The sequence below is a fragment of the Anguilla rostrata genome, chromosome 9 (assembly GCF_018555375.3).
Source record: "Anguilla rostrata isolate EN2019 chromosome 9, ASM1855537v3, whole genome shotgun sequence".
NCBI classification, from domain to species: Eukaryota; Metazoa; Chordata; class Actinopteri; order Anguilliformes; family Anguillidae; genus Anguilla; species Anguilla rostrata.
The window spans coordinates 45,113,978-45,130,695 of NC_057941.1; the positions used below are offsets into that span (position 1 = coordinate 45,113,978).

A 16,718-nucleotide genomic window follows, 5' to 3' on the forward strand; every position below is an offset into this window, starting at 1 on the left:
TATCAATTTTACAACTGATATTTTTATTTAGAATACTTTAAAAAATGCACCCATTTAACAACAATTACGCCATCCCAATTTACCATACGGAATTTCACATATGGTGCCACGACGACATGGGTTTGGGATTTTAAGGTATGTCACCGCTTACCTGTTGGGACAGGGCCAATCGCCTCCCTTCATGTCAAACGAAGGTCCGCCTCCAAAACCACCACGACCTCTGAACCCTGAGGGACAGAACCACAGCAGAGCAGCTCAGACACACGAAGCAGCCGTCAGGGGAGACAGCACGAGAGCATTAACGTGTTTCTCTTTACTTTATATATTAAGAAACTCCAACCAATATGATGCTTGAAGCCCCATTTTCTTACTTTAAAGGCAAAACACTGGGAATGTGGAACACAGGGAAAGCTCACACACTTAAACTGAGATCAGAGTACCAGGTCAGCGCGGGGCCCTCGATTAGCGAAGGCGCGCACACGTGAAAGCGCGTACCGCCCCCCTCGGAAGCGGGAGAGGGGACGGACGGGCGGAACACGCACCTCCGCGTCCCCGGCCGCCCCGCTGCAGGAACTCCGCCCGTCGCGTGGCGAAGGACACCTTGATGGGCTGCCCGTGGAACTCCTTCCCTGCGGACGAATGCGGCGAGAGTTAGAGGAGCCGAGCCGACCGGTGCCCGCGGGGGTTCGAGGGGCCCTCGAGCAGGCGGGTCGGGTCGGGTCGGGTCGGGTCGGGACCAAGGCCCTTACCGTCGAACCAATCGATGGCGGCCTTCGCGGACGGGGGGTCGTCGAACGACACGGTGGCTTCTCCCTTCAGTCTACCGGTGGCTTTGTCGGTGTACAGGTTAATCATGGGCAGCCCCGTCTTCTTGTTCAACTGTTTGGGGGTGGGGGGGGGGTGGATTTCATAAATGACATAGCTCAACAAGGGCTGAACGGTATTGCCAGACCTCCCCTCCCAAACATGTCACATTCGACACCCAACGGTAAACCCCAGAGGTGCCTGCCTTGATGATCCCGATCTGTTTGAAGTAGTCCGCGACCTCGTGAGTGGAGACGTCTTCCCCAAGCCCTTGGACAAAGATGGTGTTGTTGTCGGAGTTGTCCTGATCACCTGCAGCGAGACAGGAGAGCGCCCCGCCCGCTTGTAAAATCGCCCCTACGCGATTCGCCAACAGTCCCGCGACAGCAACGCCGACTCTTCAAATGGGTCCAAACGGCAAGTAAGAGCTCTTGAGAAAAGTCATACCTAACCCTCTGATAAGGATCAGTCAGACTGTTCGCTCTCCAAAATATGCGCCTTACCTGAATCATGTCTTGGTCCATCATCTCTCGGGCCTGAAAGACAGCAAACAGGAAGACAGCGATAAGCCGCAACACCACAACAGGAAGACAAAATAATGCACCAGCAAACAAAAAGGAGTTTCAACATCTGACTACAAATCTTTCTACCTTCTTTTTTATTTTTTATTTTTTTGGTCAAATCATTACAAGGAAATTTTAAAGAGACACTAGAGCACGAGTGTTTTCATACCACTGCAGCGTTTGCAAAAAAAAAACTTTGCAAAGCCAGCACAATCTGGGGTTAGGGGTAGGGGAGGGGGGGGGAAAGTCTATTTTAAAAAACCACCATGTCTCCTTCAGTATGGCGCGTTCTTTTCTTCGCCAACAGGGCATAGCTTCGTCCAACTTTCTGGAGTACAATTCATCGTTGTCCCCTTTTTACTCATCATGCAACAATGCCATTTAGAAAGCAAACTCCCATTAATAACAACTTTAAAAAGAGAAGCTCCTAGCGAACTAAAGAAAAGACATCCCTATAGCAAACAGGTGGAGTTTGGGACACAAGAATGTAGGTAGTGGCTTTTAAGCGATGCCCCCTTTTTTTTTTTTTCTTTCTTTCCTTCTTTTTTTTTTTGTCTTTTGCTACCAGGCTTACCACTGAAACAGGTCTGATGCTTGTCACTTACCACCGAAATTTTTGTAGCCACCACGGTCACCACCACTGCAGAGGAAACATTGGAGAAATGATGGCCTTCCTCTGTCAAACAATGCGAGCTCAACGCTCTACCCGCGCCCTGACCAGTCGGGCGGCCCTCGCCACCGTGTCTAAGTGCAAAAGGCGAGGCGTCCCCATTCCGCCATTCTGTCCTCGGGACAGTACAGAATTTCACGCACGCGTGAGACTGGGGCGGCTCGCATCTTCGCTGGTCATGGACTGTGTCGTCGTGACTGTGTCAAGTGAATCTCGCAGCCACTGGGTGCAGTTTTACAAGTATGAAGGCTGCTTTTTTTTCCGTTCTTTTCAAACCAGATCTTTCGTTATGATTTTAACTCGTACAACAAATTGGCATATCTGAGCTTTCCGCCCAAAAGGGGGGGGGGGTTATTTTATTTAACTAGTTTCAAAAGCGTGTTAAAAAAAAACTTGCAATTTTGGCAGCCCGAGACACAGGCAAATCTGATTCTTCATTACGTTTGAACATGTGCTTCAACAGTAGAGGTCCAACTTTAATTTCACTCACTGATACCTGTAGCATAAAATGCAAACCAAGTTAACACAGGTGAAAGGCAGAATTCCCTGCAAATAGACAGTTAAACAGAATCAGGATGTTCTAAACGGCATCAGATTTGGAATGTGCAAGCTCCAACCCAACTTTAAATCCAGCAGATACTCTTTGAATGCCGGGCAAAAATGTACATGAAAGCATGTCTAGGGGTTAACAGGGAAATGCAAAGGCTCATAAAAAATTAAAATAAAAAAAATAATAAATTAAATTTAAATAAATAAAACAGATGGCACTGCATTTACCCCCGTGCACATAACGGGATAATCTTAAGAGTTCTTAGTAGCCAACTGCTCCCTTGACAGTTGCCAAAGCTGATTAGTTGAGCGAATCAATAGGACTTTCTTGGGTCATAGCCACATGACTTGACTGGCAAAGTCTTTTTCTTTTAAAACGGTAAATGATGACATTAACCAGTGCATATTTTAAAGTAATTTTAACTGCAGGACTGAAAGTACAACTGAGGCCTTGAAACAACATAACAGTAGGGGCTCCAACTTTCCCAACGAGATCAGCTGCTCTGTGGGCACTTGCAACATCTACAAATACAATACTACCTCTACTCAAAACACTGTGAAAATACTTTTCTCACACTGCCCTCATTCACCTAACCTAGCAAAGAAAGAAAGGTCACATTACACGTGTCAGTTCCCATACAAAACCCCTAAACTTCAAACCTTACGTTAAAACAAAGAAACAGTTTGAAGAACTTCAGTTCATACGGTCAAAAGGCACACTTTTGTCAGGCGTCACCCAACAGACATGCCTGCTGTCAGACTCTGACTGAAGCTCAGAAGCTCTAGACATCCACATCTGATACCCTGTGTCAGCAGTAGTCGTGGTAACTCAAGTGCTAATGTCCATCAAGCTGACAGGCAGATTCCCAGGGTGAATGTGACAGACCTTTGATTGGTGTGGACTGCAACGACGGGCTTTACCCAGCAAATACATGAACACCAAGTGCATTTCGGGCACGGTTCGGATAAAAGCATCGACCTTGTTACATACCCAGCAGACGCACGCGGTTAAGTATTACCGATGTTAGACTCCTCACCTTTAAAACACCACCAACGACAATTTTGCAGGTCCTTTTGTTCAGGCTTAAACCATAAATAAGTTATATGAAAATTCAATTTTGTACTTGGCACATCGTACAATGAACCACAGAAATAATTACCGTCAGGAAAACCAAGGCATCCAAATTCTAAGCAAATGACAAAGAGAGCATGTGTATATGAAGGGTTGATATTTCAGGAGCATTATGTGTTCTCCATCTGTTACAAGATTTGTGAGCACTGCGAGTCACACACAGAAATGTTCCTCCTGAGGATTTTTGTGTAAATTATTAAAGACTTACGTAGTACCAGGTAAACCAGACCGTAGTAATGCCGGTACTTGCCTTGCTGGCTCAGGGTTGTGCACTTTTTGCCACAGAGCAAACCATCCGTGTAACATTGGTTCGGTCATTAGGGCCTTGTTCAAGCCAGTGCGTTGGTAGACTGCAACTCTATACCGATACGTTGCACTGGTCTAACATACAGGATAACTGGTTGTGAATAAGAGGTGATTAATTTTGCCTATGCGAAGCATTTGAGAGACAATATGAGTATTCGACAATCAAAGAAAGGTTGCTTTAACTGAACAGATTAAACTAATCAATTCTATTTTCCAGTCAAAAATGCACAAAATATTACACAGAAACATAAAGTGCAATTTGTGCTAAAACCATATTGTTTATACAACCTTCTTGACAAAAGAACGGGTTGATCAAAATGGCGTTTGTAGCCAAACGGCTCACACTGAACTTTCTGTCATTATAACATTTGTGAAGGCACCAACTCATTGATAAATCTGATTATATCAAAAGGTTGCTGTTGAGAGCTATCTTCAGAGAGCATGGCAAGCTGCATACTGAACGCCTACCATTACTGCCTTGTGCTTGCCAATGCCACAACCCGCTAACACACTCTCCCCAAAAACCAGGCTTGAGAAGTGAGCCTCCGTCATGTGTCAGTACTGCAAAGGAAGGACACACAGGCCTTGCCAAGAGAGTGTTACTAGGTTCTGGAAGGTCTCTAATTCTCTGGAAAATGTGTATAAGGACTTCTTTGTGTTGCGGAACAATTCTAACAAAAGTGTAACATTTTCTTGCACGCAGTATTTGGAGCCCACCTCTGTCCATGGCTATTCACGTAAAATGGACAGCAGATTAGTTTTTGAAGGCTTAACCGTCTGTGTATGACTGCACATCAATACAAAAGCACGTCTGCTACATGTGAAGAACTCTGGGTAATTTTTTTTGACAGACAGGTGAGGTGAGGTGAGGAGATGGCACTGGGCAGAGCAGCTGTTGGACTGCGGCGCTTTGAGATTTACCCCATGCCTCCGCCTCTTCCGTCCCGGTCGTACCCTCCGCGTCCCCTGCCCCTGTATCCATATCCGCCGCCGAAACCTTCGGAACGGCTCCCCTCATCGCCTCCATACCTCCTCATCCCCTGACCAGTGTCACCTGAGGAAGAACATACCAGCTCAGAACTGAGGGCCTGACTTACCAAGACCTTTAGCATAAGCAAAATCTTTTAGCACACACAAAAACAATAACGCAACCAATGATTGGTGCAAAACAAATACCGTGACCAATCAGTCACCAGTGTCATCTGTGAAAGGACATCACAACTCCAAACTAAGGGTCTGATATATTAAGACCTTTTGCATAAGCAAAACCTTTCAGCACACGCAAAACCAACAACGCAACCAATGATTGGTGCAAAACAAATACCATGACCAATCATTAGTCATGTTATAGGTTGTGTGTTTGCTAAAAGGTTTTGCTCACGCTAAAGTGCTTAAACAAAAAAAGCCCTTTCACATCCACTGGTAAAGCTGGCTTACAACCATTTCTGCCTGCAAATCCCAGTGCCAAAGGAGCTGAAGTTGCTCACCGCACAGGCAGACACATTCATGTTCTTACGCTGCATTTTTCTCTGGATAAGAGCAGCTGCTGAACGAGTGCTCGATAAAGCACTGACTGATGAGCAATCCCTTCCGTTCAGAAAATTGTTCAAAACAGGCCAGCAGATCCACAGGCTTTTGGGCTTGGAGAGGATTTACTGGTGAGAGAAAGTTCTTTGTCTATCATTGTTAAAGTAGGATTGGAAATTTCTGCATTTCTGCATTACAAATCATTCACACCCCCAGATAGATGCGAGCTTCCCCTCAAGCCAAGCTTTGTGTTATACATATGTCTAGCAGGGGGGGAAAGGCAGTGGCCACACAGGGCTTTAAATGCGTTTAAACTTTCAATAAATCCAAAATGCGAATTGTTGTGTTTTTAGTTTGTGGTTTGTTCGTTTGGCCTCCAAAGATACAATTGTCCATCAGCCAACAAGAAAAACTGGGAAAGGTTCCTCTAAAAAAAATTATAATAAAAAGAAGAACTGGTTCTTTACCATCATTCCTTCTTCCATAACCCCCTTGAGATTGTCCGTAGGATCCCTGGTCACCATAGCCAGATTGCTGACCATAAGCTGGCTTTCCACTGTACCTGTAAATAATGTTAAACAGTTATTTGCCCACTTGGTCACCATAGCTGCAATAGGATGTTCACATCCATCTTGGTTGTTCATAGGACACTAGTGCTCTTGAACATGACCCAAGCCTAAACTGGCTGCTAACTGAAAGAAAAACTGGACCACTGGTAACCAACCCTGTTTCAGGAGACATACCATCCTGTAGGTTTACTCTAAGCCTAAGAAAGCACAACTCATTCAACAGCTAGAGATCTTGTTGAGCTGCTAATTAGTAGCATCAGGTGTGCCAAATTACAGTTGAAATGAAAACATACAGGATGGTAAACCTGTATGTTTTCCACTGAAAACACTGATGGTTTACCACTGAATTAGACATTCAGCATACGCCAATCCAAGACTCTGGCTCTTAATTTATCAGTGTGCAACCAAGCTTTGATGAAACTAAAATGAGGAACCTATCCGCCACTCCCGGATGAGGGGGACGCACGCGCGGCCCAACCGACGCGCAGGTGATTGTGATGTCATGCGGTCTCACCCTCCAGTCGAAGGCTCCGCGCTCTGCTGCCCGTAGCTGTCGTAGCTCTGCTGTTGCGGCGGTGGCGCTGGCTGCTGCTGCCCGTACCCCCCGGAGGGGTAGCTCTGCGCGGTCTGCCCATAACTTTCGGCTGCTGAAGGACAAATGGCAGAGAGTCAAGAGAAGAAGGAGGAGGAGGAGCCAAGGGGGGGCATTAAAAAGGGGCCGGGACCATCACACGTACCGTGCTGCCCGTACCCCGAGCCGTAGCTCTGTCCGCCGTACGAGGCCCCGTCGTTCCCCTGGCCGTAGCCCTGCAATACAGTTTCGCACTGTTTCGATTAGAGACGTCAAATCCAACACGTGCTGGCGATGCCATGCAGTTAAGGGTTGCCAGCACAAATGAAACTCATATGTCAACTGCCATTTTAAAATAACAGGGCTGATGATGCCTTTCTTTACACCCACGTACACAGAAACGTTTCGCTTCCGAATGCAGACACATAACCACATTCAAAGCACCAACTTGCACCTTCACATTACAGGACGCATGTCAACCATGCGAAGAAACGGGAACACAACAGCAAACCGCTTACCTGTGCACTTTGCTGGTAGCCCTGGGCAGGAGGGGCGCCATATGATGCGTAACTGCGAGAAAGGAAATAAATACGAGGGCGTGGGCGCGAGCATGGACAAATTCAGGAAAACGACTTTCGAAACACAATTACATTAAAGTGTAGTCTGCGTAACAAAAATACCACTCTGCCGCTTCAATACATGCAATTAGGTATCCGAGCGTCTTATTTATGCCAAAGTTATGCCCTGCGCGTTTTCACAAAAACTATAAACACACATCACTGTATTTGACAGTTCAGCTAACGTTACTGCTCAACAACCTACCCAGAACTATGAAAGGCACCGTCTAGGCAGAACTTCATTTCAACGAGTTTCATTTACAACTAACAGCTACAAAGCGTAGCAATTAGCTACACGAGTCAACAGCAAAACAAAACTTTAAAATCATAACGATTAAATACTAATCGTTAACTTACAAAGTCAAGGAAAACAAATTAAACCTACCTTTGTTGCTGTGCGCCATGTTGGCCATAACCAGAATCTGTTATTGATAATACATATGGTTAGAAAACGTTATTCAATGTACCTATGGCGATATTCAGTCAGACCATTTATTTTACGCATGCTAGCTAGATTGCAAACAGACACGGTGACGTACACACAGTACCTAACGTTAGCTGTCAAATAAATCAGGAAGGGGATAGGAAATAAGGTTAGTCAGCGAGACTGCTAGCCACAGGCAGTCATTTAGCACCCTTGTGGAAATCCCCGATATAAGGACGTGTGTGGAATTGTCACATTTTAAAAGAGTTTCTGGCTATTGGTGTACCACCAAGCACAACATGATTGTTAGCCCTACCATTGTAACAATTAAAACTAGAGTACGTGTGCAAGAGACTTGGTCAGCTAGGGAACAACCTGCTCAGGATTGTATGGAAACGTAAGGGCCTTTCAATCGAAACCACGCTGTTAAACAAAGATGGCGGATTTTGAACTTAAATTACCAGATCGAAAATGCGTCATAATACCGATAACCATAAGTTGGGCGCTCAGTTATTTTCAAGTTAGTGCTAACATTGCCTTTTGGACTTATTATTAGTAAACACTAGTTTGGTAGTCGAGACTAGCACTGAATAGCTAGGCTTAAACAAGAGTTCTCCGTTTTGTGCGTCGTTGGCTGGTCTGAAAGAGAATAAAGCAATACTGCGGATTTCGGAGACTACTTCTATATGAAATCTCAATTAAACATAAAGAGTCGCTAAATTATATTCTTAAATAATTGGTGGTCTTACCAGAAGACATTCTTCAACGTTATATAAAGCGATAATTAAACCTTTCAGACAATTAAAAACACGGCCAAGGGACGACACACTGCAGATCTTGTGAACTCCGACCTGCCGTCGGACAGTACCATATTTGTAGTTGAATAGAAAACATAATATAGCGACGTTACAATATCATACAAATGAAAAAGACTGAACCACAAATTCTTTCATTTTAACATGGGGTTTACTTCAATATAAAAAGCAACCGTATTTACGAGCGTAAGAGTGGAGGGGGAACGTGACATTTCTGTAACTGATAACACCATTCACCCCTACCATGGTTAGTATTGAACATTCCCCGCGCTCTACTTTTTTTACTGACCTCACGTGGCATGAGTTCAAGCCTGAGGAAGTGGAGCACAGAAACATGGTGACAACGTAGTGTTTGAATGGAGAAATATGTTCTGCAAAAATATTTGAAACCTTAAAATCCTGGTTAAATTCTTTTTTTTTCACTTTACTGGCCTGCCTTTACATAATAAGACCACTAACATACTGTACTGCATTACTTGCTTCTGAAGCCAATTTCTCGACATGATCTCCACGCTGAATGCGACACGTGCTCCAGAACAGTGTCTTTTATTGCCATATATTCACTATTCTAATCATCACCACAATCAAAGATTTCCCCTTAAATTCCCTCTTAATTCCCTGAGATCAGCTTTTAGGAGATGACAGGCTGCAGACAGATCCAGGATGGGGTACACTGACGTGGAATGGTGGGTATTCGTAACCAAATGCAGGGCTGACTTCATGGAGTAATTGCCTTACATGTTAGATTATACATAATAAATACAGAAATTCAATTTTATTTTTCCTTCCACAGGGGTGTCACAGCCATAATGTCTATGGTCACAGCAGCCGGAGTAGTGGAACTGACTGCCCAGGGCCCCTAGGCGAAGGGTGTCCTCATAGAGCCTGCAATTATTTTTGAACGTGTTCAAGAGATGGGAAGAGGGCCCACAGAGACAGAATTTGCACAGGTCCCATAAATCTGTGGAACACCCTTGTCTGTCCATATATGGATGAAATTGTTTGAATACAAATTTTGGGAGAAACTCACTAGTTGTAAGGTTTGTGATTTAGGTAGAGAATGCACTGAACTGGTCTCAGACAATGTATGCTTGCCCACTGAATAACAAGCAAGTGCATAATGTTTTACATTTGGCAAAGGTTCCCTTTAGTTCATATTTCCCTGTAAATTAGTCCTTCCAAGTTTTCTCCAAAGACTGAGTTAAACTAGCTTATTTTTAAAGTTTATTTTCGTGTGTCTCCATGTTTAGGATTTTTAAAATTAATTTAGAAAGTAGCTTCCAAGAACCATTCTAGCAATAAGTAACTATGCGTGGCAGTAATGTTAAAAATGCACACCCATTTGTGCAAAGACACCAGAAGGATGATATGTGGTTTGGGATAATCCTGAAAGGGCATGTCCGGTGTCATTCTGTAGTGCATGTTGGGAAAACATGGAAAAGGACTGGACATGCTTGAGGTGAACAGCTATGTAGCTAGCAAGTGGTCATCAGTTTGAATAGACATGTTTTGGTCTAAAAACACATTGTGTCCAAGTATAATTTTTTTCATAAACAGTAGATTTGGGTCTTTGGATCTTAGGACAGCCATTGGTGGATTTGATTTGGCTTTATTTGCTCCATGCCCTAGTAGGCCTACCAAAGGTGACTTGTAAAACAGCTCATGGCCTACTCCTACAGAAATATTATACGTAAACATTAGCCAACAATAGGAGCATGTCTGTCTTACTCTTTATGTACTGTCTTTGGATAGTCAGATGGTAATGGTTATAAGTCACACATTAAGACTTCAAAGTCAGACCACCATATCTTGTTGTATTTTTGCTTGCAGCTCAGTACCGATGCTTATCCGATTTTCATTTTCACCAGTAGATGTCATTGTGCATCCAATCGGTGAGCTGCCTTTCCTATGACACCCACGTTCAGTTAACAGACACGGAAGTGCAGCCGTAATTTAAAATATTCCTCCAATTATACTGTTGTCGAGAATTCGAAAAATCGAAGCCGCTTGCTATTTGGCTTCGTTCTTTTATGGAAACATGCATTGTTAGGCGAAATATCTTAACGGAAACGTACACTTTACACTTTTTTGTATTTTTAAGTGGCTTGTTACGTAGCTGGCTAGTTGAATCAGTTGGCACTGAACATAGACCGTATAAAAATAGGCAGTGAACGACAGTATGGAACTCGGAACACATGAATCGTTAAAAGAGAGGTTACAGTGGGTTAAGACACTTGTGCCGAAATTTGAGTTCACCAGTGGGACACTGGTGGCGGTCTCTGTGTCTGTAATTGCATTCATCGTATCCAAATGCTTTAACATATCAATTGATGTTTTCAGCCTGGGAACCAGCGTCATTGTGAACGGGCATGGTAAGAATTTAACAGAACTACCAGAAGTGTAGCTAGCTACATCACTGAACTGTACAGCAAGGTAGGCTATGTACATGGGTTTATTTACCACGACTTAATCTGTGCGTGTGGTGCTATTATTTTATTCAGTCGCTATTATAATCCATTATTGATTGTTGCACTTAAAAGCTAACTATTGGCTTTTAAGTGCAGCAAAGTAGCTAGCGACTTTGGTTAACATGGTTGAAAAAATACATGATTGGATTAATTCACTGGTTTAGGCCGCTTGGGTCCCCGGCTACTTAATATTTATATTTAATGCGACGTGTCTCCAGCATATCCCATTGGAATAACATTCAGATTTTGAGACTGCTGGTGAAATGGAGGGGCGGTGTTTTCAAATTAGAATAAAGACAATTTGAACATCACAACAGCATTTTGTTTACATTGTTTAAAAGAGAATATATAGCCTACGCTATAGGCTACTTTAGGGCCAAAATGAAGAGACCTCGAAATGTAGGCTACTAGATAGTGATGTTCTGGACATACACCTAAGTTGGCGGAAAGTAGTTGCGTCAACAACAATAGCAAATGCCTTCATCATCTATAACTTTACCTCTTTTGTTCCGTCTTGCTTCTGTATCAGTTCACAAGCTCCTCACCTACTCCTTCTTCAATAAAAACGCGACCCAGCTGCTTCTCAGCACCGTGGTACTGGCGCCCTTCGGCAGCACCCTGGAGAAGAGCGTCGGGACGGTGCGCTTCACGTACCTGTTGCTCCTGCTCTCCGCGTGGACCGGCATGATGCACGCGCTGCTGGAGCTGCTGCTGTTCTCGGAGGCAGAGCGGAGCCACGTGCAGGGCTTCGTCCCGGTGTCGCTAGCCCTCCTGGGCATGACCACTGTTCACTCCCCTATGCGGAAGGCGGTGCTGCTTGGCGTCAGCGTGCCCACCCCTGTTCTGCCCTGGATTTTTCTGCTTTTCACGCTCATCATTCCAGACACTGTGTTTCTTTGTGATGCCATTGCCATCCTCGTGGGAGAGATCTGTATCCTTCCGATTTCACCTTCACATTGCTTGTAGAATTTAACATTCTTATTAAGCCACATAAAGGGTATAGTCAGATGTCCCAAGTACACTAAACTACCCCTACTCTCCTCTGTAGAATTGATCTTAGAAATCAGAGATCAGTGCTGTTGATCTTTCAAGACCAGTACAAATGCTTAGTATGTCCAACCAAATATTTCCATTGCTTTACTGTATCTGCGGTGCTCTTGCAGTTTTGCATTAGCTGCAGAGTGACTATAGGATGGAACCGTGTGAGTCCTGTGAATCCTTTCCAGCTGTGTCCTTAACCTGGTTTCTAACAGATGGCATGGGATGGTTTTCACTCCTGGACATGTCAGAAGCCAGGGCATCGGTTCTGGATAAGAAAATGCCCTTCAGGCTGCTGAGGACACTGGTGGGGGCACTGTACGTCCCCGCCTCTGTCGAAGAGAGACGAAAGACCCTACACCAGCCGTAAGTTACAGAACAGGTCACATCTTCATAGTCAGCGATACTGTGTTAAGTTCATAATGTTGAAGCCCTGTGGCAGTATTTCTGTTCTTTGGTGTGTCCTGTGGTATTCATTCAGTTCTTTGCCGGTTCGCTTCTTTCATATGACCACCAGAAGCCCTGTTCACACTCTGAGTAAAAAAAGGGTTCTTTGGCTAGTCTCCATAGGGGAACCGTCTTTAGTTATTCATGGAATATTCTATGGTAGGGGTGAAAAGTGCAAAAGAACCCTTGAACTAGATTGGGCTCCTCTGTGGATAGCCTTTTGGAACCCTCCTGAGACTGTAGTTTAACATTGTTCTTCCAGCCTTTTCATTCCAGGCTGTTAGTTTGCTAACACTGATTCACACTGACTTCTCTTTCTGTCTAGATGCGTCCCACCCCCTGGGTCCTACCCTGTGCAGGCGTATGCCCCTGCTTCTTCAGTCCCCGCTGCGCAGGCCTCGGACGCCTCGCCCCAGATGTACGAGGGTTGGCAGCATTCCACCTACGCACAGGGCAGCTTCACTCCACCCCTGCTCAGTCACGGGCACAGTCACGCGCACAGCTTTGGGCACAGTCACGAGCACAGCTTTGGACACAGCCACGAGCACAGTCACGGACACAGTCACGAGCACAGTCACGGACACAGCCACGCGCACGGTCACGTGCAAATGGCCGCCCATCAGACCAGTGGATACTGGACACAAGGGGCTCCCTTTGGCCAACCCTACCCCAGTCCTCTCAGCTCTTATCCTGTGCAGGCTGGTGGACACTGTCCCGCTCCACTGCTCCCTTCTGGGTTGCCAGAGAGTCTCCCAGACCCGTTAACGAGGCCTGGGGCGGTTCCCAGTTGAGCCTCTCAGTCCCAGTCCTGAGTGAGCTGACTGTTCGTGCTGGGAGAGCTGAATCTGTTTCTAGAGGCTCTAACTTATTCAGTTAGTCCAGTCATTTGTTTAGACATTTTTAGTTAGAGTTCTTGATAAGCTTATGAATGACAGCTGAACACAGCTCCTGTGTCCCTAAATTGAACATATTGCTGTGGTCCAATGTACAAATGAACCAGTTTTGGTGTATATAGCTAAGTGGCTGATTGAGCCGAGGTGATTTTTGGCAACAAATTCCTGCGTACACGCTGCCGTCCAGGAATGGGATTGCCCATCCGTGCCGTGTGCAGTGATGCGTTGTCAAGGAGACCGAACTATGAGCTGGCGTTGGGTGGGCTCACTGGGCAGGTTATTTTTTCTGTGGTGTGCCTGGTAAGGAACATGAGGTCAGCGTGCTGGCTCCCAAGCTGGGCATGCTACAGTGTCATGAAGTTTTCAAAGAGCATCATTTGTTTGACTCCCCGGGCCAGTGACGCAGGCCCAAGGTTCTGGGCACCTGCCATTTCTAGATTCATGTTTTATGCTGCGATGCCGAATTATCGAGTACTTTCCACATTCCTTCATCAGCATAACAGAATTTAGGAGTTAGAGTTAGGGTCATGGGAAGGTACTGACTGCTCCTGCCTTTTAGTTTGACTCACTGTTTTTTTATACATAGCTTTTTTTACTTGTTTTTCCCCTGGTATCTGTAGTAGTGCCTCACAAGTCACAAAGTGCGGAGTGGCAGAGGTTGTTTCTTGGGTGGAACCAGTGCAGCAATAATTTGAGGGACCCTGACCAACTTAAACATGCCCTACCCCTGCTCAGGACTCCCCGCCATGGTTATGAAATAAGGTAGCCCAGGCTTGGACCTGCAGGTTTTCAGGGCCCAGCCTGCACTTACTCAAATGAACTGGTTCGACTGGCTTTTGTGCTGATACTGTACGTGCTTTACTGTACTCAAAAACTTGCATTAAAATCCCTTTCTTTAAAACATAATAAAACATATTTTAGATAATTATTTTTCTTTTTCCTTTGAAAATGTCTCATTTGTAACCAGAACTGTTTCTATCCATGATGGCAGCACTGCAACTGAAATTTTCAGTTCTCCTCTGCCCATCCTTTCTTTAGTGAAAGAAGAAAGTGGAGTGTAGCTTCCATTATCCCAGATGCAAAGGTTGAATTGGATTTCCAATTTGCCAGCAGTCACTGAAACAATATGCTGTACTGGGTTTGCTTATCCTTTGCAAATAATTTACACAAGACTTGGCTTACTTTGAACTTGGGATGGGAGACCTCCAGTCTGCTGTTGGGAACTATGTTAACAGACCACTAGGGGGGGCCCTTCCCTATAATAAAATGTACTCCAATGGCCAAGTGCAGTAATGGGGCACTGTAATTTTGAAGGTGTTCCTCCTAATGACGTGGCAAACTGAGGTGTTGATGTCATTAAAGATTGCCTAATACTCCGTGAAAGGGAAGGGGTGTTACCCATAAAGTCCTGGTAAATATCCCAAACCGGCTCTCTTAACACTTAGCTGTATGTATCCATGCAGTTAAACTGGCTTTGCGATCCTTTGCATTCCTTAATTTGTCACCCCAGACTACAACAGCAAAGGAAGACTTTGTCAGGCAAGAGTCCTCAGGCAAACCTAAAGTTAAAGAATGAGAAAAGATAATCCGCTCTGAGAAACCTGTCCAAAGGTTCAATTAAAACGACTTACACTGCAGATAATCCCTGAAGTGGTGGCGATAACCAGGTGGTTTGGAATTAAATGTTACACCCACTGGAGTATTAAAACCACCTGTTTGTTGCCAAACAAACAGGTGCTGAAACGTGACCCACCCTCTTTTACCTGAATACGTTTTTTTGATTCTGAATTACACTTCATTGGAGGCCCTTGGCTCAAAGCGGGTCAAGGACCACTGCGACTAACGCTGGAGGCCTTCATATTCAAGGCGAATGCCATAAAAACAGACCTTCAGACTTGCCTCAGGTACAGATAACTTGAGGCCGGATTATTCATTTTGCAATAGCACAACTCTGGGCTAGTGTGTGTTCTTCCAGTCCAGAGGTAGGACTGTGCGCATGACCTCATTCACCCTAGTTGCAGGACTCCTCTCTGTCCTTCTCAGTTAAATGGTAAATGGACTGCATTTATATAACGCTTTTATCCAAAGCGCTTTACAATTGATGCCTCTCATTCGCCAGAGCAGTTAGGGGTTAGGTGTCTTGCTCAAGGACACTTCGACATTCCCAGGGCGGGGTTTGAACTGGCAACCCTCCGACTGCCAGACAATCGGTCTTCCCTCCTGAGCCATGTCGCCCCAGTTACTTGACAAGCAAAACTAATACATGTAAATCTAAACATAACCTAGACATTTATACACTAAGAAGTTCTCCCTTGTGTTTGTGTTATTTGAAGGCCTGCTTTGTGTGGAAAGGGTACTTCCTATTAGTTATTTATGAAATGTTGAAATTGTTTCCATCTGACCTAACGATTAATTGTTGAAATTGTATTGTGCGATCAGTGATAAATGACTTTCAAAATGAGATTTACATTTCATACACAGTATGAAATGTAAACACAAGCTCACCTCATAATGGATACGGACGATTTTACCTTACATTAGTTTAGCAGATGCGTTTACCCAGGAAACCTTACAGTATAGAAGAAACAGAAGTGCACTCAGCCACTTAAAATGAGTAATAGTGCCGACCTTGGCCAAGCACATTCCCAGACGAGTAAGCAAAGACGCAACAGTACTTAAGCACTAGTGCAAGTTAACTAGGCTAACCGAGAACCAGAGTCCAGATTCTGAATAGATGCCCACTACACCCATGACAGGCCCTAAGTAGAGAAATATACAATCAAATGTCAACTGAAGGCATAAAAATGCCACAACCTAAATTAATACATACAGGCAGAGTGGTAACTGGTGGGGACAAGAGGAGAACAGAAACTGTCTGAAGAGGACTATGCCGTCTTGATCACATTGGGAAGATTACTTACACCATAGTGATGGAACAAAGACAGTCTTTGTGATTGGCAGAGAAGACCAAGCAAGGAGGGGGCAGCCAGTTGCCTCGAGGTTGTGGGAGAGAGAGATCTGGCCAGGGTGATGGATTGCATTACATTACAGGGAGATGACCATAGCGACTTACACAACTTTATACAAAGCACTATATCCATTTATACAGCTGGATATATTCTGAAACAATGCAGGTTAAGTACCTTGCTCAAGGGTACAATGGCAGTATCCTTCCTGGGAATCAAACCTGTGACCTTTAGGTTACGAGACTAGTTCCCTACCCATTATACTACACTGCTGCCCATTTGAAAATTGTTTGGTGGTATAGATGAGCCGTCCCACTCACTGTCCTGTTGGGAAGCACCAAGGTTTTAAATTTCATATG

The 16,718-nt window shown here is 44.7% G+C and overlaps 2 protein-coding genes across 3 annotated transcripts; one reads left to right on the plus strand and one right to left on the minus strand.

The window, feature by feature from the left end:
- Positions 1-124: 124 nt before the first annotated feature.
- LOC135263910 (RNA-binding protein FUS-like) lies at positions 125-8,612 on the minus strand. 2 transcript variants are annotated; one of them, XM_064352383.1, is made up of 13 exons: positions 8,482-8,612; positions 7,694-7,730; positions 7,210-7,261; positions 6,858-6,927; positions 6,635-6,764; positions 6,019-6,113; positions 4,946-5,078; positions 1,973-2,007; positions 1,308-1,340; positions 1,010-1,116; positions 750-879; positions 543-629; positions 125-227 (listed from the first exon to the last, which is right to left on the minus strand). In XM_064352383.1, the coding sequence occupies exons 1-13, from the start codon at positions 8,489-8,491 to the stop codon at positions 148-150; spliced, it is 999 nt and encodes a 332-aa protein (XP_064208453.1). In that variant the 5' UTR covers positions 8,492-8,612; the 3' UTR covers positions 125-147. The 2 variants fall into 2 exon arrangements, with proteins under 2 accessions (XP_064208453.1, XP_064208452.1); XM_064352382.1 differs by having other exon boundaries at positions 6,635-6,767.
- Positions 8,613-10,447: 1,835 nt separating this feature from the next.
- On the plus strand, positions 10,448-14,318 carry rhbdd2 (rhomboid domain containing 2). The gene is made up of 4 exons (XM_064352380.1): positions 10,448-10,919; positions 11,545-11,946; positions 12,269-12,419; positions 12,826-14,318. The coding sequence occupies exons 1-4, from the start codon at positions 10,727-10,729 to the stop codon at positions 13,289-13,291; spliced, it is 1,212 nt and encodes a 403-aa protein (XP_064208450.1). The 5' UTR covers positions 10,448-10,726; the 3' UTR covers positions 13,292-14,318.
- The last annotated feature ends 2,400 nt before the right edge of the window (positions 14,319-16,718 follow it).

Bases quoted from the DNA above. Each gene is read 5' to 3' on its own strand.
- LOC135263910 (XM_064352382.1), bottom strand. The intron at 2,008-4,945 runs GTAAATCTCAAA...TTTCCTCTGCAG, and splicing joins GGAAGAGGCGGAGGCATGGG to TGGTGGTGACCGTGGTGGCT. The intron at 1,341-1,972 runs GTAAGTGACAAG...GCTGTCTTTCAG, and splicing joins TGGCTACAAAAATTTCGGTG to GCCCGAGAGATGATGGACCA.
- rhbdd2 (XM_064352380.1), top strand. From the start codon at position 10,727: ATGGAACTCGGAACACATGAATCGTTAAAAGAGAGGTTACAGTGGGTT. The intron at 11,947-12,268 runs GTATCCTTCCGA...GGTTTCTAACAG, and splicing joins CATCCTCGTGGGAGAGATCT to ATGGCATGGGATGGTTTTCA. The intron at 12,420-12,825 runs GTAAGTTACAGA...CTTTCTGTCTAG, and splicing joins CGAAAGACCCTACACCAGCC to ATGCGTCCCACCCCCTGGGT.